This window comes from Bubalus bubalis, chromosome 4, assembly GCF_019923935.1.
Source record: "Bubalus bubalis isolate 160015118507 breed Murrah chromosome 4, NDDB_SH_1, whole genome shotgun sequence".
NCBI lineage: Eukaryota > Metazoa > Chordata > Mammalia > Artiodactyla > Bovidae > Bubalus > Bubalus bubalis.
Window position 1 is genome coordinate 77,204,931 of NC_059160.1, and position 27,769 is coordinate 77,232,699.

General features: G+C 40.4%; 1 protein-coding gene and 2 non-coding genes across 3 annotated transcripts in view; 2 read left to right on the plus strand and 1 right to left on the minus strand.

The window, feature by feature from the left end:
• The window catches only part of KCNMB4 (potassium calcium-activated channel subfamily M regulatory beta subunit 4), a 78,630-nt gene extending 53,665 nt beyond the window's left edge, over positions 1–24,965 (plus strand). The window contains exon 3 of the mRNA XM_006058408.4: positions 24,440–24,965. Coding sequence (XP_006058470.1) covers positions 24,440–24,608 — 169 coding nt within the window. The 3' untranslated portion in view covers positions 24,609–24,965. The remainder of the gene's footprint in view (positions 1–24,439) is intronic.
• On the minus strand, positions 4,459–4,530 carry TRNAH-GUG. Its single transcript has one exon. It is a non-coding gene; the product is annotated as a tRNA-His (tRNA).
• On the plus strand, positions 18,572–18,643 carry TRNAC-GCA. The gene has a single exon. It is a non-coding gene; the product is annotated as a tRNA-Cys (tRNA).
• Positions 24,966–27,769: the final 2,804 nt, after the last annotated feature.

Consider the following 27,769-nt stretch of genomic DNA (forward strand, 5'->3'; position numbering starts at 1 on the left):
TAATTACAGGGAATTGGACTTCACCTAATCAGACATTAATAGTGATTTCCTGAGAGTAAGTTGTGAAATGAGTTACAGGATCTTCTTCCGAGGTTTGGAAAAAGAAGAGTGTCTGTTCATGTGCTTGGGCTCACCCGGTATTGGCTTTATTAGGTCCTGGCAGCATTTCCATGCTAGTCCTGACGCAGTGCCATAGGAACAGCAGCACTGGTAGGCCTCTCAGGAAGGTAGTGCGACCAAGCAGGGCTGGAGCAGATGAGTCGAGGGAACAGGAACCGCTAGTGACAGCAGTTACGTGCACATGTGTTGGTTGGACAGGCTAGAGATAGATTTTTAAATAACCAAGCACGAAGAGAAGAAAAGAAATTTTGTGATGACAAAAAGCATAGCGTACACGATCACTCTTGGAAATTATCTGAAAATAGTTGGCACGGTTGGTAAAAATACAAGCAAATACACTTGACTGTTTATGCAACTACATCGATGGTATTTATAATTCCAAACAAATAGACATGGCCTTTGAAAGAATTCCCACTAAGTCTAGGATCCCACCCCCATCCCCCCATCCCATTCCCCCATCCCCCCAGATTTGCTTAACTGAAACTCTGTGTTGCTGGATTTTCACTCCCTTCTTATTCCATTGACATTTACCGAGCTTTCATTTTGAGCTTAGCTCAGTGTCACGCTCTTCTAGGTGTGGGAACCACTGGAAGAAAATCCAGGCTTTGTTGAGTGGGGCAGACGTACTGAGATCACGCTTTGTGTGGGCGTTTGCATTCGAACTGAAGGTGGGTGAGTGAGCCCTCGTTGCTCTGCCTCTACTTCAGTTTCGCTAGTTAAGGAACCCCTGCCATCTTGATTGTATATCAGAAATCATGGGGGCAATGTTTCTCTACCTCCCTTTAAATGCCACAGTTCAAACTGTATACAATATGCCCAGCAGTGTTCAGATGGGAAGAAGACACATTGACATTTGGGGAGATTCCTTACCTGCCTCATTTCCTTGAGAACCAGATTCTGAGGCTCTTGCCAGCCTTACAAATACCCGATGGGATCCCTGCTTATATGCATATCTCGGATGCATCAGAATGTTTGTCATCTTCTCCCTGGAAACGGTTTCTCACACCCACGTTGCAAGTGTGTGATCTGAGATTCTGTCTCCTGCTACTTTTCATGTCCTCTTTGCCTGGAGGGAGGGCTGTGAATATGATTCAGCTTAGGGAAATGATACAAAGTATGGCTGTTAAAGTCGTCTTTCAAAAGAGTCCTTTTTTAGGTGTGCAGTTACTATGCTGGGTGCAACCAAGTCTTCCTTTACCTGAAACAGTGGAGTAAGTTTGAATATGAGGATCTCAGAATCATGAAATCAGATGGCCTGGGAGACACTAGCTCAACTGTAGGCCTTTGGAAATCATTTTATTTCATTTCAAAGGGGAGCCTCTACCCTGTTTTTGAAGGTTTTGAGAAAAAGGCACTTAATAAAATCTGTGATTTTTTTTTTAATATAATGTTTGCAGCCTTTTCTATAAAGCAAGCTTCTCTTTCTACTTTGGTATTGGCTTCACAAAGTGACTAAAGAGTCCTGTTATCTGTCAGCAGGAGGAATATTGAGATATCCTGGTTAATCAGTACTATTGTTTGTAGTCCCTCCCAGTCCCTGGCTTGCTAGGAAGTCTTGTTTGTATCACTGAATGCTCAGGCATGCTAGATCACAACAAGCATCTTTTGATGTTTGAGGATTAGTTACTCTAGGCATTTCCCTGGCAGTCTAGTGGTTAAGACTTCACCTTCCAATGCAAGGGGTGTGGGTTTGATCCCTCATCAAGGAACTAAGATCTCACATGCCACACACCAAAAAACCGAAACATCAGTTCAGTTCAGTTCAGTTCAGTCACTCAGTCGTGTCTGACTCTTTGCGACCCCATGAATCGTGGCACGCCAGGCCTCCCTGTCCATCACCAACTCCTGGAGTTCACCCAGACTCACGTCCATCGAGTCAGTGATTCCATCCAGCCATCTCATCCTCTGTCGTCCCCTTCTCCTCCTGCCCCCAATCCCTCCCAGCATCAGAGTCTTTTCCAATGAGTCAACTCTTCGCGTGAGGTGGCCAAAGTACTAGAGTTTCAGCTTTAGCACCATTCCTTCCAAAGAAATCCCAGGGCTAATCTCCTTCAGAATGGACTGGTTGGATCTCCTTGCAGTCCAAGGGACCATCAAGAGTCTTCTCCAACACCACAGTTCAAAAGCATCGATTCTTCGGCACTCAGCCTTCTTCACAGTCCAACTCTCACATCCATACATGAGCACAGGAAAAACCCTAGCCTTGACTAGATGAACCTTTGTTGGCAAAGTAATGTCTCTGCATTACAATCTATATTGTAACAAATTTAATAAAGGTTTTTAAAATAGCCCACATCAAAAAATTATTTTAAAAAGTATTAGTTACTCTAAATAAGGAATTGAAAAGCCAAAGAGCATTTTGAGCATTGGCATTGTAAATCAACATTTCTGATTTCTAAGGATTTCTTTCCAGGAGTAGGCATTGCTGAAATAGAAAATAGGTTCTGAGAGACTTCCTTTGGGAACATAAAGGTCCACTCTTCAACTTCCCCATTTCTGATTAAAATCTGTTTAATATGAGATTAAATCATTAAATATGAGAAAAATAATTGTATGGAAGAATGCATGCTTTTAAGAACGGGTTGGATAGAAATTATGAAACTTTTTATAAAATAGAGGCAAAAGGACCAGAAATCAACAATATTAACATGACATGATTAAACTTATGCACTTATTATCTCTGAATTTATCTGGAAATTCCACCTCAGTTTTAAAATTCAGAGCTTTGAAAAGATTTGAAGAAAAGATGATGGAGAAAATGTTCAAGAGGGTCAAATTTATAATGTGGTATGGCATCGTAGTTAAAATTAATACAGAGAATTACTCATGACATTGTTTCATGAAAGACTGAGTAAAGGAGAATCAAGAATCTTTGGACACATTTGATAAAGCATAAAGTTGAAAGGAAAACAGAAAAGATGTATTATTTTATTATTATTAATGTATTAGTTAATGTAGTATTATATTAATGTATTATTAAGAGAAAATAAAGTTTATAAAAAATAAGGAGGCAGTTCCTTAGGGAGGATTAAAGTGGAGGATTGAAATTTTTGGAGCTCTGTTAATGATATGACTAGGAACAGCGGGTATTGAGGGATGTGGTGGAACTCTAGGAGAAAACAGTGCAGGAAAATGGTGTGGATGAAGGAAAGAGAAGTGTTTTGTAATATCTTCTTTGGTACAAAACAAAAAAAAATGTGTGTTTTGTATGTAAATGCCTTTGTCATGAAAGAGCAAATGTTGAAAAAAAATGAAAAAAGTAGATTTTTCTAATAATTCAAGTTGGGATATTAGAAAAGAATTTATTCTTTAGTTTTTTTGTCTTGTTTTTAACTTTTGTTTTTTGACTGTGTCACATGACACGTGGGATCCTAGTTCCCTGACCAGGAATCGAACCCACGCTCCCTGCATTGAAGTCTTAACCATTGAATCTCCAGGGAAGTACTCTCTTGCCTTTTTAAAAAGTTCCTTCTGTTGATGATTGAATTCTGAATGACTAACTGGCGAAAGGAATAGAAAATTTATGTAATTGTCTAAATAATGGCCCCCAAAGATATCCACAGCACTTCCCAGGTGGCACTAGTGGTAAAGAACCCGCCTGCCCATGCAGGAGACATAAGCGATGTGGGTTCCATCCCTGGAGCAGGAAGATCCCTGGATGAGGACATAGGAACCCATTCCAGTATTCTTGCCTGGAGAATGCCATGGACAGAGGGGTCTAAAGGGTTACAGTCCATGGGGTCGCAAAGAGCTGGACACGATTGAAGTGACTTAGCACACATGCATGTGAAGATGTCCACCTCCTAGTCTCCATGGATTTATGGTACCTTACCTTGTTACTTTATGTTACCTTGTATAGTAAAAGGGACTTCACAGATGCAGTTAAGTAAAGGATCTTGAGATGAAAGATTTATTTGCATTATCTGGGTAGATCTGAATGGACAGGGTCTTTATAAGAGAGAGAAGGAAGATCCGAGGAGTAGCATAAGATGTGACGATGGAAGCAAGAGATTGGAATGATGCTGAGAAGGGGCCAGGAGCCAAGGAATGCGGGGAACCTCTAGAAACTGGAAAAGGCAAAGAAACAGATTCTCCCCAGAGCCTTCAGAAGGAACAGCTCTGCTAACACTTCCATTTCAGCACAGTGAATCAGAGTTCAAACTTCTAACCTGCAGAACTAGAAGAGAATGAATTTGCATTGTTTGAAGTGAGTGAAGTCGCTCAGTCATGTCTGACTCTTTGCGACCCCATGGACTCTAGCCTACCAGGCTCCTTCGTCCATGGGACTTTCCAGGCAAGAGTAATGGAGTGGGTTGCCATGTCCTTTTCCAGGGAATCTTCCCAACCCAGGGATCGAATCTGGGTCTCCTGCATCACAGGCAGACGCTTTACCGTCTGAGCCACCAGGGAAGCCAAAGTGAAAGTGAAGTCTCTCAGTCGAGTCTGACTCTTTGCGACCCTGTGGACTGTAGCCCATCAGGCTCCTTAAAGCTGCTAAATTTGTTACAGCAGCAATAGGAAACATACTATTGTAATCTGTAGATAGTATTAAGTGTAATTATCTTTTACAATGAATGGCTGTGAGCCTCTCTTCAATTCTAAAGCTTTTAAATTGCCCCAAGTTTCTAAAGATTTTGAATCTGTGTTGTTGTTTTCTGCCGATTGACGAATTCATTTCTCCAAGCTAGGAAACTTGGGTATAGCCTTGGTTTGAAGCTTTAATAGAAAATCTCAGTTCAGTCTCCTTCCTGTGTGTCTCCTTTATTCTTCATAAAAAAATTTCACTTCTGACAACCAAATGTATGTGGGTTTTTCCCCACATCAAGCAATTTTCCACCATACCAGCTGGTGTCCTACAATTTATTAATAACTCAGTTCTGACACTATATACTTGGAGACAGAGTCAGAGCCCAAAGGTTAAGTGCTCAATTGCACCAGATGGCTTCTACACGGCTTCAGATACCAATTATTAGTAGGTCTTACTTTTTCAGTCTCCTCTTTCACTTTCATCTAGAGGCTCTTTAGTTCTTCTTCACTTTCTGCCATAAGGATGGTGTCATCTGCATATCTGAGGTTATTGATGTTTCTCCCGGCAATCTTGATACCAGCTTGTGCTTCTTCCAGCCCAGCATTTCTCATGATGTACTCTGCATATAAGTTAAATAAGCAGGGTGACAATATACAGCCTTGATGTGCTCCTTTTCCTATTTGGAACCAGTCTGTTGTTCCATGTCCAGTTCTAACTGTTGCTTCCTGACCTGCATACAGGTTCTCAGGAGGCAGATCAGGTGGTCTGGTATGCCCATCTCTTTCAGAATTTTCCACAATTTACTGTGATCCACACAGTCAAAGGCTTTGGCATAGTCAATAAAGCAGAAATAGACGCTTTTCTGGAACTCTTGCTTTTTCGATGACCCATTGGATGTTGGCAATTTGATCTCTGGTTCCTCTGCTTTTTCTAAAACCACCTTGAACATCTGGAAGTTCACAACTCAAATATTGCTGAAGCCTGGCTTGGAGAATTTTGAGTATTATTTTACTAGCGTGTGAGATGAGTGCAATTGTGTGGTAGTTTGAGCATTCTTTGACATTGCCTTTCTTTGGGATTGGAATGAAAACTGACCTTTTCCAGTCTGGATGAGATGGTTAGATGGCATCACCAACTCAATGGACATGAGTTTGGGTAAACTCCGGGAGTTGGTGATGGACAGGGAGGCCTGGCGTTTTGCGGTTCTTAGGGTTGCAAAGAGTCAGACACAACTGAGTGACTGAACTGAACTGAACTAGGTTACCCACAGTTTCTGTATGTGCATGCTAAGTCTCTTTAGTCGTGTCCAACTCTTTGCAACCCTATGGACCATAGCCCGCCAGCTCCTCTGTTCATGGGATTCTCCAAGCAAAAATACTGGAGTAGGTTGCTATGCCTTCTTCCAGGGGAACTTCTGAACCCAAGGATCAAACCCACGTTTCTTAAGCCTCCTGTGTTGACAGGCAGGTTCTTTGCCACTAGCACTAGCTGGGCTCTGTTGTTGTTGTTCAGTCTCTAAGTCAGCCCCATGAACTGCAGCACTCCAGGCTTCCCTGTCCTTCACTATCTACTGGAGTTTGCTCAAACTCATGTCCATTGAGTCAGTGATGCCATCCAACCATCCCATCGTCTGTCACCCCCTTCTCCTCTTGCCCACAACCTTTCCCAGTACCAGGGTCTTTTCCAGTGAGTTGGCTCTTTGCATCAGGTGGCCAAAATATTGGAGCTTCAGCTTCAGTTCTTCCAATGAATATTCATGGTTGATTTCCTTTGGGATTGACTGGTTTGATCTCCTTGCTGTCCAAGGCATTTTCCAGCTCCACAATTTCAGCCTTCTTTATGCTCCAACTCTCACATCCATACATGCTGCTGCTGCTGCTAAGTCGCTTCAGTCATGTCTGACTCTGTGCAACCCCATAGACGGCAGCCCACCAGGCTCCTCTGCCCCTGGGATTCTCCAGGCAAGAACACTAGAGTGGGTTGCCATTTCCTTCTCCAATGCATGAAAGTGAAAAGTGAAAGTGAAGTTGCTCAGTCATGCCTGACTCTTAGTGACCCCATGGACTGCAGCCTACCAGGCTCCTCTGTCCATGGGATTTTCCAGGCAAGAGTACTGGAGTAGGGTGCCATTGCCTTCTCCCATCCATACGTGACTACTGGAAAAAATCATAGCTTTAACTATACTTGGGATCTGACTTGGCTACAAATCAGGTTTATATGACCTCCATGTCAGGCTTGATTTGCTAGAGTGGCTCACAGAACTCAGGGAAACACTTAGATTTACCAAGGTGACATCTCATTGTGGTTTTGGTTTGCATTTCCCTGATGATTAATGATGTCAAGCATCTTTTCATGTGCCTATTGGCCATGTTTTCTTTGGAAAAGTGTCTGTTCAAGTCCTCTACCCATTTTTTAATCGGGGTTTTTGTTTGGTTTTGATGTTGAGTTGTAGGAGTTCTTTGTGTATTTTGGATATTAACCCCTTGTCAGATATATCACTAGCAAATATCGTCTCCCATTCAGTAGGCGTTTTGTTGTTGTGCAAAAGCTTTTTAGTTTGGTGTAGTCCCATTTGTTAGTTTTTCTTTTGTTTCCCTTGCCTGAGAAGCCTTATCCAAAAGAAGTGTTGTTAAGATCCATGTCAGAGAGCATACTGCCTGTGATTTCTTCTAGGAGTTCTAAGGTTTCAGTTTGAACTTACATTTTGAGTTTATGGTGTGAGAAAGTTGTCTTTTAGCCATTTTAATCACAGCGTCTCTTAGCGTGAACTTCTTTGGATTCCTCTTTTTGGGACTTTGTGATTCTTGTACTTAGATGTTTGTTTCCTTTTATAGTTAAGGCTGTTTTTAGCTAATATTTCTTCAAATAAGTTTGCCCCATTTCTCTCTTTCTTCTCCTTCTAAGACTCCTAAAATGCAAATGTTAGTTTGCTTGATGTTGTCCCAGAAGTCCCTTAAACTATCCTCATTTTCAAAAAATATTATTATTTTTTTCTGTTCAATTTGGGTGATTTTCACTACTCTGTCTTCCAGGTCACTCACTGATCTGTTCCTCTGTATCATTTTGTTGTTGTTTAGTCACTAAGTCATTTCCAAGTCTTTGCAACTGCATGGATTATAGCCCCCGTGCCCCAGGCTCCTCTGTCCATGGGATTTCCCCAGCAAGATTACTGGAGTGGGTTGCCATTTCCTTCTCCAGGGGATCTTTCCAAATCAGGGATCAAACCTCTGTCTCCTGCACTGAAGGTATATTCTTCACTGCTAAACTACCAGGGAAGCCTTCTGTACCATCTACTCTACTGTGGATTCCTTCTAGTGTATTTTTTCTTTCAGCTCTTGTATTCTTCAGCTTTGTTTGGTTCTTCATGTTTTCTAATCCTTTGTTAAAATTTTCACTTTGTTCATCCATCCTTCTCTTGAGTTTGTTGATCTCATGATCATTACCTTTAAATATGTGTAGCTTGCTTTTGCCGCTTTTAAAAGTTCTTTTTCTGAGGTTATATCTTATTCCTGCATTTGGAATGTATTCTTCTGTTGCCTCATTTTACCTCATTCTCTGTGTTTATTTACATGTATTAGGTAGGTGGGTTGTTTCCCGATTGTGGCTCAGCTGGTAAAGAACCCACCTGCAATGCGGGAGACCTGGGTTGGGAAGATCCCTTGAAGAAGGGAAAGGCTACCCACCCCAGTATTCTGGCCTGGAGAATTCCATGGACTGTATAGTCCATGGGGTTGCAAAGAGTCGGAACGACTGAGCAACTTTCACTTTCAGGTAGGTGGGTTGTTTCCTGATTTGGAAAAATGGCAGTATGTAAGAGACATCCCATGAGGTTCGATCCTCTGATCCTATGAAATTCTGTCCTATGGGAGAGAGGTCTTAGGAGGTCTTGTGAGGTCCATGAGGTTTGATGAGGCACACCCCTATCTAGCCACCAGAGCCATACTCTGGGCTACATATATCCATCTGCTCTGATAGGGCTGACTACTGTGGATGCAGTGGTAAGTGGGGCTAGCCCCACCCCAACTGACTGTCAGACCCTGCCTTATAAGATAGCCATCCTGCTTTGGAGGACTCGGGGCTTGCCCTGGCCTGCTGGTGGGGACATACTCCCCTAGCAGTAATAGGCTAGGGAAGACTCCAGAATGGCCCTCACCAGCACCAATGTCCTCACGGTAGAATGAGCTCCCCAAAATGTCTCCTACCAGTGTCGGGGTCCCCAGGGGTAGTTCCAGTTGCTTTCTTCTTCTCCAGAAGGCTCTCCAGGACCAGCAAGTGGGTTTTTCTAGGCTCCTTTCAAAGCACTGCCTCTGTGCTGGCACTCAGAACATGGTATTTCTTGTGCATCTTTAAGCACAGAGTCTATGTTTCCTACAGTGCTGCAGCTCTCCTGTGGTCAAGTCCCACTGTCTTCACTGCCAGATGTTCTGGAAGCTTGTCTTCTCAGTGCAGGACCCCCAAGCTGGGGAGCTCAGTGTGGTGCTCAGACCTCTCACTCTTTGGGAAGAGTCTTTGTGACTGTGATTATCTTTCTGTTTGTGAGTTGTCTACCCGAGCATGTCGGAGAAGGAAATGGCAACCCATTCAAGTACTCTTGCCTGGAAAATCCCATGGACAGAGGAGCCTGGTAGGTTGCAGTCCATGGGGTCGCTAAGAGTCGGACTCGACTGAGCGACTTCACTTTCACTTTTCACTTTCATGCATTGGAGAAGGAAATGGCAACCCACTCTAGTGTTCTTGCCTGGAGAATCCCAGGGATGGGGGAGCCTGGTGGGCTGCCGTCTATGGGGTCACACAGAGTCAGACACAACTGAAGCAACTTAGCAGCAGCAGCACCTGAGCTTGTGGATTTTGACTACGTGTCAGCTCCATTCCTCCCACCCATCTTGTGTGGTTCCTTCTTTATATCTTTAGCCATGGAAAATCATTTCTGCTTGTCTTCACATTGTTCCCATGGATTGTTGCTCTGTAAATAGTTGTTATTTTGGATGCTTTTGGGAGAAGGTGAGCTCAGGGTCTTCCTACTCCACCATCTTAGCCAATGACACTACCCTGTTCTTTTATTAAAGAATTGAGTATCTTTTTCATATGAAAAGTGATTTATTTTTATTAGCTAGTTGTTTTTATTTTACCTATGGGTCTTCGTGGGGTTTTTTGGCTATACAAAATGTATACATTTCTATAATTGGATCATCCATATTTTCTCAATAGTTTCTATATTTCATGTCTTAGAAATTAGGGTTGCTAAATGTAGTGAACTGAAAAATTTAACCCAGTTAAATTTTAATTTCTGATAAACAATTAGTAACTTTTTAGTATAAGTAAGTCCAGTAGAATACTTGGGACATATTTGTATCAAAAACTCCATTACAAAGACTTTTTGTTTTTCTCATTCCAATGTTATTTTTAAACATTCAGGTGTTCTTCTAGAGCATTCATGGTTTTCAGTCCATCTGGAATTTTTCTTTTCTTTTTTGGTAAAGAATAAGATGGAGAACCAATGCCTTTTCCCCAAATGATCAATATTGTCCCAACACAATTTATTGAATAACCCATCTTGCCCACGCTGATTTTTTAAAAATGGTATAGATTTTTACTTTAAAATTGGAACTACAAAGTAGGGTACACAGGTAAGAAAGAACTATTATGGGAATAGTTTGTCTTAAATAGAATGTAGATGTCTTCCTTTCTCTAGTTTATTTCTGTTTAAATCTTAAATTTAAGCACTCTGGCCAGAAAACACAGCTCTGCATGAAATAAATAGCTTACCTGGTAATTCAGAGGCCCACAAGCCAAATTACCCCAAAGAACAGCTTTTCTTAGGAAAAGCTCAGAGGAGGTACTGGGCCGAAACCGTCATCCACTTTACAGGCTCGTCCTCTTTGATGCTGTCAGGGAGCTGAAAGTCATGCTCTCCAGCAGTCACAGTCGCGGATACAGGTGACTCTTCCTGAGCAATTCACAGAGGTGGGTGGAAAAGGAAAGGATTTCATGCAAATGGAATGCAGTCTTAGGTTTCTGCCTTAGAAACTATCTAGTTTAAATTATTTTTCCATTTTTTAAATGGAACAACACAAAGGATCTAAACAAAGACCTACTGCATAGCACATGGAACTCTGCTCAAGGTTATATGGCATTCTGGATGGGAGGGGAATTTGGGGGGAGAAAGGATACACGTATATATATGGCTGAGTCATACTTTGCTGTTCACATGAAACTGTCACAATATTGTTAATCGGCTATACCCCAAAACAAAACAAAAAGTTTTTTTTAAAAACAAAGCAAACAACAAAAACAGAAGATTTATAATTATGCCAAGCTGAATGTAGGATAAAATTAATTCCTTGATTTGCCCTTTTTAAAGGCAAAAAGTAATAAGATCCTCTTGGTTTGCAAGTCTTGACAGTATTCCCTCTTTTTTTCTTGAAAACACAGGAGAGATTTTCTCAGGCAAGGATTACCCCTAATGACTTCAGGGTTCTTAGACTCAGGCTGGGAAAACAGACAGATGTACAAAAAATAATTGCTACCTAGTGTGAATAAAAACTTATGATATTTGGCAAATCTAATACAGTTATGTAAAGTTTAAAAATAAAATAAAATTAAAAAAAAAAAAAAAAAAACAAAACTTAAAAGAAGTTTTTTACTCTGGGAGCACAAGATTGCCATGGTTTTCCTAGGCCTGTGCTTTAGAAGAGCTGGATTGAGACAGTTACTTGTCTGGGCTGCATCTGTAGGGACAATCATCGTTAATGAGTAGGAAAATGTTTGCTAAATAAGCCCAACCACTATAATAATTTAATGTTGCTAAATGATGGCTTGGGATAAATTTAGGGGATAACTTCTATTTGTGTTCCTAATCAAGCAACTAGTGTTACTGATCTTTTCCCCTTGCATATCTCTATTCAAGATACGTACACCAGAATGGACAGTATGACCCTGAACAACACAGGTCTGAACTGCACAGGTCCACTTATACGTGGATTTTATTTCAATAAATACTGTGGTACCATATTATCTGCAGCTGGCTGAATCCATGGATGAGCAACTTGGGATAGAATGGCTAACTGTAAAATTATATAGGGGTTTTTGACTATGTGGATATTAGTACCCCTAAGCCCTGAGCTTTTTGGGGGCAATTGTAATCATTAGCTTGTTAAACGAATTTTCTTTCTTTTCTTTCTTTTTTTAAAATTTATTTTGGCCTCACTGTATGGCATGCAGGATTTTAGTTCCCTCACCAGAAATTGAAACCGTGCCCCCTGCAGTGGAATCACAGAGTCTTAACCACTGGACCTCCAAGGAAGTCTTCCTCTATCCTCTTTCTTCACACTGCTGCCTTTAAGCCTGTCTGTATAGGACTGGAATGATGACTACAAGAGGCAAAGAAGCCTGAGGGAAATGAGGTTATCTATACCAAAAGGAGTTCTAATTTGATTAAAAGAGTTTGCTATGACTTCAGCCTGGGAGTCTTAGACTGAAGAAGATATTTGTGGAAGATATGTTACTGCCAACATTTTAAAATCATTTTCTGAGTTGTGTGCCCCAAATTTGTAATAACAGTCATTAATGATATCACCTCTTATGGAATGTTGAATGTTCACTATTAGGCAGCTATCTGCCTACATACCTCGTGTGCATTATCTCACTTACTCTTCAGGAGAACCCTTTACAATAGATATTATACCCATTTTACAGGTGAAAAAATTAAGACTCAAAAGTATTAAGTATTTTTCTTCAGACCATGTAGTTAGCAAGTTGTAAAGCCCATATTTAAGCCCAGGTTTTTCTAACTCAAGTTCATATGCTGAAAGATGGTGCAATATTTGCAGCATTGCTTAGAACTCTCCATCAAGGTGGACTTAAAGTGTAATCTTTCCTATTTGTAATTAATGTAACCCTTTATTGCTCCAAAATATCACACCTGCCAGTTTGCTGTATATCCTGCCAAGGCTCAGTGCAGATTTTTCTTTCTGAAAAATGCAGGTTTGGGTCTTGATGTAATTTCCTCCATGAAGAATAGGCAAGCTGAGGAACAGCTCTTATACAATTAAACATTACTATTGGACTTCCCTGGTGGTCCAGTGACTAAGACTCCGAGCTCCCAATGAAGGGAGCCCAGGTTCGATTCCTGGTCAGGGAACTAGACCCCACATGCTGCAACTAAAAATCCCATATGCTGCAGTGAAGACTGATGATCCCTCATGCCACATCTAAGACCCCATGCAGTCAAATAAATAAATATTAAAAAAAAAACAAACATTACTACTCCAGACAACCTAGAAGGGTGGGATGAGGTGGGAGGGAGGATCAAGAGGGAGGGGACATATGTATACCTGTGGCTGATTCATGTTGCTGTGTGGCAGAAACTAACACAACATTGTAAAGCAATTATCCTCCAATTAAAAATAAATAAAACATTTACTCCTCTAAGTTCATCTAATTGGAGAAAACAGCTAAGAAAATATAAGGATGTTTATAACATTTATAGACCTATAATTGACCTTTCACCCTAATAGATGCCATCTCTGGAATAAAGCTGTGATGTCAATAGAATACCTCTCAAGCTTTTAAAAGCCCCTATCACAGGACTTCCCTGGTAGTACAGTGGATGAGAATCCACCTGCCAGTACATGGGTTTGATCCCTGGTCTGGAAAGTTTCCACATGCCATGAAGCAACGAAGTCTGTGCACCTCAACTATTGAGCCTGTGCTCTAGAGCCCGGGCACTGTAAGTACTGAAGCCCGTGCTCCGCAGCAGGAGAAGCCACCACAGTGAGAAACCTGGGCACCAGAACTAGAGAGTGTTCCCTACTCGCTGCGGCTGGAGAAAGCCCACATTCTGGAAGGAAGATACAGAGCAACCAAAAAAAAAAAAAGCCCATATCACAATATCATAGCTGAACGCAAGTGGACAAAAATGGCTCACCATACAGCAAATCACCCTAAAGAACACTAGAAAGGGTCTGTATTCTGGTCCCCGTTTCCTACTGTAATTTATAGCAATAAGTTGATAGAGCTTCTGGATCAGCTGTTCAGGTGCCTTCCTGTGATTGTATAAGAAGATATACAATCCTGTATAAGAGAGGACAATTAACATGCTTCTGTCCTCTCTTGCCAAGTTCTTATGATTGCTTCAGACAGTAACTAAATAAACACATTGGTTAATTACTCTTAGTAAGGACAGCTCAATTATGCCAAAACCAAATTCAGTGTTTTTATTGGCTAATCTTCAACATCTATAGGTAGCAAACAATTTTTCAAAAAATCACTCATCAGTGGATCAAGTCAGTGTCTTCATGGGGTGCATTTTAATTTGGTCTTCTAGAAAGCTCAGCGTATAGAAGCCATGTGCTCTGAAACTTGAAACATTTGAGTTTCAGTGTTGCTGAAAACAGAACCATTTAAGAATACTGGCATCAAATTGAAACATTTAAGAATACCCACATCAAAGTTTTGCAGATTAGCTTTAAATGATTAAATAAGAGTTCCTACCTGAAAATCTTGTGTGCCGTAGCCACCTCGCACCTGTGGCAATTCAACTGAATATTTGGATTGTTTTTATTTTATTCATTTATTTATTTTTGGCCATGCTGCGCAGCTTGTGGGATCTTAATTCCCCAACCAGGAATCAAACCCAGGGCCCACAGCAGTGAAAGCACCAAGTCTTAACCACTGAACTGCCAGGGAGTTATATCAAGTGAATGTTTGTATATACATTAGAGACTTTTACAGAAAACTTTCAAACACTGAAGCCCAACACCATGCAAAGTTCTCTGGGAACGAATACATGTCAGGTTCTTCAGTATTTGATATAAAATATGTTGTCGCTTCAATGTCAGGAATCTAACCTGACAGAAGACTCTCCTTTCAACCCATAACCAAGACTGCTTTTCAGTGATTTCAGTCTTGAGCGACTTGCTCTTGTTATTGTGGAAAACCAGACTGATACATTTGATATTTAAAAAGCATTGTTGGTAGGAGGTGTGGGTATGAGTGACAGGGAGGGCTTATCAGACAGTACAAAGAAACTTTGGTGGCAAGCGATACATCTACCAGCTTGATTTTGGTGATGGTTTCACAGGTGTATACTGTGAAATTCATCAGATTGTGTACTTTAAGTGTGTGCGGTTTGTTGTATGTATATTATACTACAGTAAAACTGGGAGTAAAATAATGTTTAGGTCAGGTATTACCAAATGTGAGTAATCATCAACCTCGCCTGGAAACTTATTTAAAACCTCAGGAGAACTGAGACCTTGAAATCAGTATTTGAAAACCCCTAACATGGAGAAGGCAATGGCACCCCACTGCAGTACTCTTGCCTGGAAAATCCCATGGACGGAGGAGCCTGGTAGGCTGCCGTCCATGAGGTTGCTAAGAGTCGGACACGACTGAGTGACTTCACTTTGACTTTTCACTTTCATGCATTGGAGAAGGAAATGGCAACCCACTCCAGTGTTCTTGCCTGGAGAATCCCAGGGACGGGGGAGCCTGGTGGGCTGCTGTCTATGGGGTCGCACAGAGTCGGACACGACTGAAGCGACTTAGCAGCAGCAGCAGCAACATGGTTTCATTAACCAGCTTTGTAAACCTGCTGTTAAGGGCCTTTAAATGTGTCTATACAGATTGCTTCGTGTAAAAATGCACACAACCTGATTTATGGAGGTTAGGCCTAGCAAAAAGTTCAATCTGACAGACTGACACACTTCCTTTTTTTATATTATGACAATGTGTAACTCATCTCTGTTCTTTTTTTCCTTGGGCACTGGGATGCTTGAGAGGTAAGTTCCACTTATGCTTTAAGGCAGAAGCTTTCTTAGCCTGGAATTTCTGTTTTATCTCCATCCTAATTACATTGTACTTGTTCTTTACTGTCAGTTTAAAGATTTTATTGTATTTAAGTTTTTTTGTTTTTATTTTTATCTGTTTCAGATTTTTTGAAAAAAAGTAGGTCACGTTACCAATAATAAACAAGATTTAGAGCAGGAATAGATAGAATCTCTTCAAAAGGTTCAAAAGATGAAATCATGACCTTTTTTATGTCATTTGGCTATGCCACTATACCAGAGGCCTGGCATATATGAACTGACATTATGCCTGCAGAATTATTCTGTGATCGTGATAATGATGAAGCATTTGTAGACTTGGAAATGAGATTTCATCAAAATACTTAAGTGCAATTTCCAGTAGTGAGCTAGCATATTCTTTTTCATAAAAAATGGGTAAAGCGTGGCAACTAAAATAAAAACTAAATTATTTTAGTTTCCAATGTTAATTGTATACCTGATGTGTAACTGTACATAATTGATACATGCCTATTCTAAGAAAGGTTCAGTGAGTGCTCTAAAGACTCACAGAATTTTGCAAGATAAATTAGAAAGGTGTGAAGAAAATAAGACAAAGCATGAAAGGTCTGATTGGCACCAAAAAAGTCAACATAGTCTTGCTGGAGATGGGAAAATTTTAACGTTCAAGCGGCCCATATGAAAAGGAAATTTCTGTGCTCAGATAAGAAGTATGTGTGATCGTAAATCTAGAAAGATCTCTGTTTCCTATAAGATCTTCATGGAGAAAGCACTTTGAAGGAGATCGCCTTGTCTTTCAGTGGGGACCGTTACCACCGTATGATGTTAGTAAATTATAATGCAGTTTGGATTTTTATGTGAACTGGTTAAGATGAATTTAAGAAATTAAAAAAAGAGATTGTCAACATCTTTTCTCCCTGTTAGCCAACAGAACAAGCATTGTGGGGTGGAAATCTCCTTTGGTGAGACAAAGTCAAAGGGAATCAGTTTTTTATATTGAGGATGATACACACCAAATCTGTGTCTTCCTGTCTGGTATCGCTAGGTCAGTTGCTAGGCTATAGGGTGCTTTCTTACCAATTAGAACAAAGGACCGCCCCCCCAACCCTAGGCAAATCTAGCATTCAGATCTAGATTTCCACCCCATCTCTCCTCCCATTGCCAGCTCTCCTGCTCCCCTCCTGTCTTATCTCAGGGCACCTTTATTTTATTAAAAAAAAAAACATTTTTTTTAATGTGACCACTTTTAAGTCTTTATTGAATTTATTACAGTATTGCTTCTGTTTTGTGTTTTGGTTTTTCGGTGTCAAGGCATCTAGGATCTTAGCTCCCTGACCAGGAATTGAACCTGCAACCCTTATGCTGGAAGGCAAAGTCTTAACCTCTGGACAACCAGGGAAGTCCCCCAGGGCACATTTTGTGCCGTGCACATGTGCAAAAGTATGTGGCAGTCATGAAAATGGACTGAAGGATCAATTAGGCAGTTTCAGAAATAGCCAGCTAAACAACCTCATGTTTCACCCTCATTTTTTTTAACTAATAGAATTTTTCACAGTGCTTATTAAACTTTATTAGGTATTAGAATCACATAGGAGCTTCTTAAAAGTGCATATTTCTGGGTAACACAACCTCCAATTCTGATATAGTAAGTCAGGGATTGAAACCCAGGAAGCTATATTTCAACAAAAAGCAAGGTGATTCCAATTTGAGAAAAGTTGGCCAAGGAGTAAATAGTACAGGTTTAAAAGAGTTTCAAATAGAGTTTCAATCGTTGTGTCATTTTAAGTTGTGTAAACTTGGGAAAACTAACCTTTCTTTCTTAATTTTTATTTTAATATTTATTTATTTGGCTGTACCAGGTCTTAGTTGTGGCATGTAGGATCTAGTTCCCTGAACAGGGATTGAATCTGAGCCCCCTGTATTGGGAATGTGGAGTCTTGGCCATTGGGCCACCAGAGAAGTCTGGGAAAACCAATTTTTCCTTGCCTCAGTTTCTTTGATTGTAAAGTGCCAATTAAAAATTCTTCCAGCACAGGGTTATTTTAAGGATGAAGTCAGATTAAATATTCTACCAGATACCTGGAGGGTAGTAAGCACATAATAAATGCTGGCTACTGTTTTCACAATATACTTTCAAAGCTCTATTCAGGGTAAGTCCAACCCTTAGGAAAGTATTTTTAAGGGAATGCACAGACAGCACTCACTCTCATTTTATGATATTTGTCTGCACCCTCCTCAGGGCATAGAAGTGCTTTCCATTAGCATTTCTATACAACCCCAAAGAAATCTCTTGCTTACTTCTTTGAAGTCTTCAGATACAAAGTAGTCATCCTTTTTTGTTTATTTTTGTTTTTTGCTTATTGCCTATATCTTCATCACCATGCTGATTTTAATACATAATATTCAGATCTCATCAAGCCATTTATCTAGTTTGCAAATGCTGAAAAGGATGATTCTTTTTTTTTTCCCCCCAATGTTTCGCTTTAGTCTCACTATTATGGAATTATGGAAAGCTGAATTCTAAGTCCAAATCCCCTGGGGAAAAATTTTTGATAACTCATCTGAAGTTTGCCTCATAAAATTGCAGGTAGCTGGGGCAGAGTTGGGGATTCCCTTCCATTAAAGCAGTAACTGCCCAGTTTGAAAGAGCCAGACTTTATATCATGAAGACAATTTAGAGATAATCTCAGTAAAACCTAAAACTGAATGTGGACTTAACCATTACTCTGCAGAGAAATAAGTTTTTCCTATAGTGGAGGAAAAACTGTTTTTCCTTATACCCATCTTAGGTTCATTTCTTGTGTATATGTGCGTGCTCAGACTGTCTGACTCTTTGAGACACCATAAACTATAGCTCACCAGGCTCCTCTGCCCATGGAATTTTCTAGGCAAGAATACTGCAGTGGGTTGCCATTTTCTGCTCCAGAGGTTCATTGTCTGGGGCCCTGTAAATTAGACTGAAAAAGTACTGATTAAACAGAGAAGTCTATTAACATGCGCACCATGTGTATACAAGGGAGCACTCAGAGATGAGATTCAAAGAGGTGGTTAGAACTTGGGCTTTTGGCATCTTTAAAAAAAAGAAAAGAAAGTGATAAATGATTAGAGAAGTTGGGCTTCCCTGGTGGCTCAGAGGTTAAAGTGTCTGCCTGCAATGCAGGAGACCCAGGTTCGATTCCTGGGTTGGGAAGATCCCCTGGAGAAGAAAACGGCAACCCACTCCAGTATTCTTGCCTGGAGAATCCCATGGAGGGAGGAGCCTGGTAGGCTACAATCCACAGGGTCGCAAAGAGTCGGACACGACTGAGCTACTTCACTTTAAGATGAAGGAGAAGGACCTTGAGTTTCTAGGGCAGCACACTGTAGGGAGGTAAATATTTGAGGAGCTAATAGAAGATAAGTGCTGAGTTAATGAAGTTCATCTTATAGATTCCGTTGGTGCCATCCCTGGGCTATTAGGGTCTAGAGTTGTCGCCAGTGATTAACTTCTGTCCTTCCAGGAAGAGAAAGGCGGGGGATACCTTTACAAATTTATATCCTGCTTTCAGGCAAACAGGGAAAGTGTGGAGAGCTTTCCTTGAATATGATTCCTCTCAGTTGCCTTCATTTCAAAATAATCCTTATGCTAAAGTAGGATATTCTGTACCCTTCATTCCCATTGAAGGAGACCGTGGAGCATTTTAGGACCGTGTGAAACGGAAACAGACACTAGTTATTTTTAAAGAAACCAGGTACATTTTTATATAATATTTCTACCTCAAAGAAGGCGTTTGAAGCATTTATAAATTCAACATGGCTAACTCAAGTGAATGATGTTGTTTTGTCATTTGAAATATTAAAATCAAATTTTCCCCCAAGGGCTTTAGTAGGTGTGGCATGCTAAACAGTTTTTAAATAAAGCAAATATCTGGGTCCAGCAATTTCCAATTATTGTTTATTTCCTCCTTTTAGTCATTCTTTTTAGTAAATGTTTCTCAAACTGTGTTTCAGAAATAGGTTTAATGGTTCCAACCACCTTCATCTGTGACTGTTTTCCTGGCTCAGTTGTACAGAACAGTGGTGCCCATTACCTGCAGGTGGGGGATATGTTCCAAACCCCTAGTGAGGGAGTACTTCAAACTGAACCCTATACAGATATGTTCCAAACTCCTAGGCGGGGAGTACTTCAAACTGAACCCTATGTATACTATGTTTTTTCCTATACATAATACCTATGACAATTATAAATTAGACACAGTAAGAGAATATCTGAATTGCCAGTGTCACTACTCTTATGCTTTGGGGTTAATATTAAATAAAATAGAGTGACTCGAACACAAGCACTGCAATATCGTGACAGTGGATCTGATAACCGTGACAGCCACTAAATGACTATCAGATAGGATATTCTGGACAGAGGAATGATTTACATTATGGGTCGGACAGAGCAGGATGACTACTCATGGTAGAGACTCTACCATGACACTCAGCACAGCACACAATTTAAAGCTTGTGGATTGTTTATTTCTGGGACTTTCCATTTAATATTTTCAGATCTCAGTTGATTCAAGGTAACTCAAACTATGGAAAGCAAAACTACAGGTAAGGGGAGAGGACGCTTGTATTGTGGTAAAGGATTCAACCTCAAGAATAATTGTCTAGAAAAAGGATAGAAAAGATACTCACTGAATTATTTTACTAGAAAATTAGCTGCAAAACACATTAATTATGGAAATCACATGCAAATTAATTAAATAGCATTAAAAATTCAAGTCCCCTTCCACCAACCTCCCCCTTTTTTAACTATTTCAGCCATGTATAATTACATAGTCCATGGTGTTAAGTACATTCACATTACTATACACTCACCTTTTGATGAAAAATCTAGATCATCTTTGTACAAATCTGCAGGAGTAGAACAATCCAAGAAAGAAGGGGAAGGAAGTAGAGGAGAAAGGAAAGTAAGAAGGCAGGTAGGTAGGAGTAAAGGTAAGAAGGAAGGGAAGGGACTTCTCTGGTGGTCCAGTGGTTAAGAATCTGCCTGCCAGTGCAGGGGACGTGGATGGGTTCACTCCCTTGTCTGGGAAGACTCCACATGCTGCAGAGCAATTAAGCCCATGCACCACAACTGTTGAAGCCTGCGTGCTCTGGAGCCCATGTGCCACAACTACTGAGTCCATGCGCTGCAGTCACTGAAGCCTGTGTGCCTAGCGCTTGTGCTCGACAACAGGAGAAGCCGCCACAATGAGAAGCCCGCACACTGCAGCTCGAGAGTAGCCCCAGTTCGCCACAACTAGAGAAAGCCCACAAGCAGCAATCAAGACCCAGTGCAGCCATAAATAAATCAAAAAGAAGGAAAGGAAGGAAGGTCACCCCAAGATAGTTTTAGCTTTCACTTGCCTTACACACTTAGATGGAGAGTTTGACAGCTGTGAGCTCTCATAGCTGAAAAAAGAACCATGGCAGTGCTATAGGTGGGATTTCAAAGACTGTAAAATATGACTCGAACTGTGTTGCACCCTATTTTTGGACCCAGGTCTCTACTTTTTTACATTGAAGGCTTGAAGTTTGTTGAAATTTTGCATGGATAGCAAGACTGCAATTGGGATGGTTTTCCCTTGATCGGTGGGAAGCTGTTACTAAGCACCTTCTATGTGCAGAATAACAGACAATGACACAGTCAAGGGTCTTACAGGAGCAAAGGATATGCACATTAATATAAATCACAAGTCAGTGGTAGCAGAAGTCTTTTTTAAAAAAAAAACTTTTTATATTATATTGGAGTATAGCAGATTAACACTGTTTTGATAGTTTCAGGTGGAGAGCAAAGGGAACTCAGCCATACATATACATGTATTCATTCTCTGCCAAACTCCTCTCCTATCCATGCTGCCACGTAATACTGAGCGGACTTCTCTGAACGGTAGCACAAATCTTGAAGACAGTGTTTTGGTACAGGAATTCAGAAAAAGGAGTAACTTCTGGAATGATTTTTGCTTAATTGTTACAATGACTCTGCATTCACTTAGTCCAAATTCTAATTGAAATCAAATGTCAATAAAAATCTCACATTGTTTACAGAATTTGAAACACTATGCACAAAAAAGGGCAAGAATTACGTAATTTCAAAGCCAATCTGCCAAACCATTTTTATTAATGCTACATGATGACTGCATTGTAGATAGGAGAGACATACCCAGCATTCTTTATCAGTCTTCTGGGAAAATAGGTCTTGAATTATGAGAGCTGTGATTAGTGAGAGTGCCTCAGGAATGCCTTCTTCTGTTAAATGCGCTGCTTTTGTGCTCTAAAGCCTCTGATGTTCTTGAGGGCAGTTGGACTGATTTTACTGCATTACTTTATTTTCCAGTGGAAGCATTTCTACTCCAGTGTAATGGAACAAACTTTTCTGTGGATGAAATGAAAATATTGAGTTGGCCAAAAAGTCCCCTCAGGCATTTCTGTACCATTTTATGGAAAAATATGAATGAACTTTTTGGTCAACCCAATACCTTGAAAATGTAAACCTCTTGTATGAAAGCAAAATTCCCAGTGTCTCTAAGTGGCCAAAGATGACATATCATGGTTTGTGGAAGATATTGTTACTTCGTGTGAATGAGACCAATGTTGGAATTGCAAAAAAAAAAACCCCACATTTTAAGCCATGTTGCTAAGACTTTGCAGAATTTATCAAGAAACTGGTCAGTGGTTTCAAATGGGAAAATGCATTAAATCTAACTATTCACTGTCTGTCCATGGTGAAGCAGACCCGAAGACTACACCATAGGTCTTCATGACTAAATTCAAATAGTGACTTTAGTTGACTTTTTTTAATCTATGTGAAATTTTTGTTAGAGGGTATGAGTGTTGATGCGTAATTATTGCTTCTAATCTTTGATTCTAGCACACTTATGCAAGTGTTTCTTTTTTAAAATTAATTTATTTATTTTAATTAAAGGATAATTACTTTACAATATTGTGATGGTTTTTGCCATTCATCAATATGAATCAGCCATGGGTACACCTGTGTCCCCCCATCCTGAAACCCCCACCCACCTCCCTCCCTACCCTATCCCTCTGGGTTGTCCCAGAGCACTGGCTTTGGGTGTTCTGCTTCATGCATCGAACTTGCACTGGTCATCTGTTTTACATATGGTAATATACATGTTTCAGTGCTATTCTTTCTAATCATCCCACCCTCGCCTTCTCCCACAGAGTCCAGAAGTCTGTCCTTTACATCTGTGTCTCTTTTGCTGCCCTGCATATAAGATCATCGTAACTGTCTTTCTAAATTCCATATATATATACGTTGCTGCTAAGTCACTTCAGTCGTGTCCTACTCTGTGTGACCCCATAGATGGCAGCCCACCAGGCTCCCCCGCCCCTAGGATTCTCCAGGCAAGAACACTGGAGTGGGTTGCCATTTCCTTCTCCAATATATATGTTAATATACAGTATTTCCCTGGAGGAGGGCACAGCAGCCCACTCCAGCCAGTATTCTTGTCTGGAAAACCCCATGGACAAAGGGTTCAGTCCATCGATTGCAAAGAGTCAGACACGACTGAAGTAACTGAGCACATACAGTATTTGTCTTTCTCTTTCTGACTTACTTCACTCTATATAATAGGATCCAGTTTCATCCACCTCATTAGAACTGACTCAAATGTGCTCCTTTTTATTAGCTGACTTTTTGTGTAAATTAAGATCATTTGGGAGGTACATGAAAAGATGCTCAGCATCACTCATCATCAGGGAAATGCAAATCAAAAGCACAATGAAATATCACCTCATACCTGTCAGAATAAATCAAAGAGACAAAAATAATAAGTATTGGTGAAGATGTGGAGAAGGGAAAGGTTCACATACTGTGGAAGCCTTGCTTGGAGAATTTTGAACTTTACTTTGCTAGCGTGTGAGATGAGTGCAGTTGTGCAGTAGTTTGAACACTCTTTGGCATTGCCCTTTTTTGGGATTGGAACCAAGACTGTTTGTGTACTGTTGAGGGGAGTGTAAATTAGTGCAACCACTATGGAAACAGTATGAAGTCACTATGGAAATAGTATGGAAATATTTCCTCAAAAAATTAAGGTTAGAACTATCACATGATCCAACAGTTTCACTCCTGGATATTCATCTGATGAAAATGAAGATGCTAAGTTGAAAAGATGTATGCACCTGGCATGTTTATTACGGCATTATTTACAATAGCCAAGACATGGCAGCAGCCTGTGTCCAAAAATTGGAGTAGCTAGAGAAACTGTGATTTTATATATATATATATATATATATATATATATATATATATATAAAAGTTACATAGTATATATAGTGGAACACTATTCAACCATAAAAAACACAAAATCTTGCCTTTTTAGACAACATGAATGGACCTTGGGGGTATTATGCTAAGTGAAATAAGTCAAAGAAAAACAAATGTCTGTATATGTGTCATATGATTTTACTTACATGTGGAATTATATCTAAATATATCAACACGTATAAACAACAAAAACAACAAACAACCAAGTTTATAGATTCAGAGGTTAGATTGGTGGTTGCCAGAGGTGGAGCGCTGGGGAGGTGGGCAAAATGTGTGAAAGGGTAAAAAGCAAAACATCATTTGGGTCTGGTTTTGTTTGACAGCGCCAGCTCATAAGTAATTTTTAGACTGAGTCAGCAGACGTTAAAGGATGAGTGAGAAAATGGAATATGTTAAGCAACTTAGAATGGGGGAAAATAATAGAAAAAGAGATCGCTGCACTTTTGACATTTCCCATGTAAATCACATTATAAATAATATGCACCAGTTACTTGATTCAGGACCTCAGACCTTTCTGTAATGGATTTGAAGCACAAAATACAGTATTTATAGCCAGCGTGGAGTCTTCACTTTCGGGGATGGTTATACCCTTGGGGCTAGAAAGCAAGCTGAGCTCCACTTGTGAAGAGTTCTGCCATGCCCCGGCAGTTGACCGCTCTTTCTTTCCTCTTCTCCACTGTCTTGCAGACCAGACGACGTGCTCCTGCATCGCACGCATGACGAGATAGTCCTCCTGCATTGCTTCCTTTGGCCCCTGGTGACGTTCGTGGTGGGTGTTCTCATTGTGGTCCTGACCATCTGTGCCAAGAGCCTAGCAGTCAAGGCAGAAGCCATGAAGAAGCGCAAGTTCTCTTAAGGGGAGTCGGCTCGTGGGAAGTGAAGCCCAGCAGCTGCTCTCGTCTGCACACATCTACCTGCAGAGCCTGCTTCCCGGCCCAGGAGATGGAAGGGGCTGTGAGAGGTCTCCGAGAGGCTCCCCCTCAATGACAGGAGAAGCAGGCACAACTGGAAGACCTGGAACCTCGTCGATTGTTTTCCACGTGTCGTAGCAATAGCTGCAGGGTCAAGCTCTGAGCTGTATGGAGTATCTGTTTCAGAAAATCCTATGGAAGTTAATTTTCTTCGGGGAAGTAACAGTATATAATTGTACAGTGTAGAATACAAACTATTATGATTTATGCTACCTAAAAATATTAAAATAGAGTGGTCTGTGTTCTTTTCTATTTCCTTTTTTATGCTTTGAACACCAGGGTTTTAAAAAAGGGTCTTATGGGTTTCATTTGATTTTGCTAGGTGAAACTTCTACTTGGACACAGGGATTCCTGCACAAATCTTGACCTCACAATGTAACCCCCAGTCTCTAGTATGAAAGAGTACATTTAGACTCCTATTTGAAAAGGAAAAACTGCATTGTTAACTCAGTCTCCAGTCACTTCTGTGACCCTCCAACAAGGAACCCTCAAAGAGGAAAACATTCTCCCTACACTCCATTGTTTCTCACCAGATTAGTTCTTAAGTTAGGGAGGTGATTCTGAACAAGGCCTGTCCTAGCTCTAAGAGCACTGTGCCTCGTTATTCATCTGTTCAGGTTATTTTTGATGGATTTTTGTCTCTCTGCAGTAGAATGTACATGATGTGAAGGACACATTTCAGCTTAGTTAAATGCTGTTTTCATTTTTCTTTTAGGCCAGGAAAAAAATGATCAAAATCAGTTAATTTTATTTTCTTTGTCCTTGCCTTGATGTTTTCAGTTTTAAAATGAGAATATTGCTGCAGTTGTTAATGTTTGCCTAGACAAGCCTGGAGATGCAAGCCAGCTCACATCACTCTGCTGCTGAGCTCTCTGTGCCTTTATCAAAAGTTCATGGAGGAGACAATACTTCTTTGCATCTGTTCATAAACTCAGATTCCAAATATCAATCACATCTAAGTGACTATCTAAGCTCCTCTATTTATTTACCATGTAGAATCAAACCTTTGCTTACAAGAGATGTACAAATTTTGGGTTGAGGAAAAACTGACAACATACACTCTATTGGCTTTCTTCTTACATTCTTCAGATGTGTTTCTGTTAGAATAAAGCCAAATTGGAATGTAAGGAGAAAGATACATACTAGTGGCTTGATGACTTCCTGACTTTGGGTCCACATAGCAATGCTTTCTTAAATTTAAAACTCAACTAACTGAAAGAGCCATTGTCATCTGTGGAAGACTAGGGTGTTGGATGAGTAAGATATTTTTCTTCCAATTCAAGTGTTGCAGAGTTCACTGTGAAAAAGGCCTTGAACACACTATTTATGACATCCTTTGAGGCAGCTACAGTGCCTTGACTTCAATCCCAGTTTTCTGTTGCAGCATCCCTGTTGTCTCAGCAACAAAGTGAACCATTCTGAAGCACAGACTAACCTGAAACTGGGGCTCAGAGAAAGACAGCGTCATTGCATTACATTGTGGGAGATGTATTGTGTAGATGAAGTCTCTTTATCCATTTTATCTAAATCCAATAATCTGTAATTCATTGATTACAGGGAGTTGATAAAAACAGTGCGTGAACATACGTGTTGGTAAGGGAAGTTGATATATATTGATGTGAGTTTTTATTTACCAGTTTTTTACTCATCCATTTATATTAAATAAATGCTTCTATTTAGGCTCAAAGAGTATACCTGGTTATATTCTGTAGGTTGATTTTTGGAAAAAAGGAGAAGCATGCTGAATTACTGAGTTCACATATAGTTTTAAAGTCTTCCTTGCTTGTAGCCAGTTAAATTTGAGGCACTTTATTTATACTTATCATTAAAGATAAAATTCAATGGAACAACATTTTTAAGATCACAGAAGACAAAGAAGCTTAACTTCTTAATATTTCACTCTCTTTTTTGTAAATATAAATTAGGAAATGGTATAAGCTGCTGGAACAGAAATCCCCAAATATGATGACTCATGTAAGACAGAAGTTTCTTTCTTTCTCATATGGCAGTCCAGAGGCAATTAAGAAGTCATCCAGGTCAGGGAGGGCATGTCTGTTTCTTAAGGTAATCAAGGAACCCAAGTTTGTCTACTTTGTCCTCTCATTACTAAAGGTGTTATTCATCCCATGGTCAAAGCTGGCTCAAAGATACACACCCATTCTGCAGACCGTGAAAAGAGAGCAATTTGGGAGCTAGCTATTGGGTTGACCAAAAGTTCATTCTGGTTTTTTCATAAGGTGTTAACCTTTTGGAGAAATCTGTACAAGCTTTTTCGGCTAACCCAAAGCTTCCTTTTAAGGAAGTTCCAGCCATCACTCTGCTCATAGTCCATCCGTGAATACCAATTACATAAGTATACCTAGCTTCACGGAAGACTGGGACACGTTGTCTCCAGCTAGATGGACATATGTCCTATTAAAGCTCCAGGTAAAAAGGAAAAGGGGAGAATGATACTAGAGTTAAAGACAGGAATGATGCGCGGATGTCAGTGGCCCACGCTACAGTGGAAATCTGGGCAGGGATGACAAAAATCTGTTGCCCTGGCAGGATGTACAGTCCTTGGTTAGACCTTGAATCTTCTCTCTGGGAGAAACTCCCTTGTCCACTGTCCTCTCTGGCCTCCACTTTGACTTTTAGGAGATTCTTGCTCATCAGACTCCATAGCCACATCTGAAGCTTTTGGGAGTCATCACAGATATTGCAGGCCCCCACCTGCTGGTGCAGATTTGAGGAGTAGACCTAGATTTCTTTAGAGACTGAACAGAAGTAGATTTTTCAAGTTTATAGGGTTGATGTTTAATTGACTGCAGTAAGGAGTCTGACTCTATTTTTGATGTTGGGATGCTAACAGCTTTCCCTTTCTGCTCCCCTTTTCCTTTCCCCTTCTGCTCCATATCTGGGCAAGCTGATTAGTGAGCCTGGATACCCCCTCCTTTGGACTGGGTGGGAAGTTCAAATCATACAAGCCCTGGCCTGCTCGCAGGAACCCTCTCCCTGCCCCACACCCTAAGAATAATAAAGGCAACCAGTCAAGTCATTTTTGGAT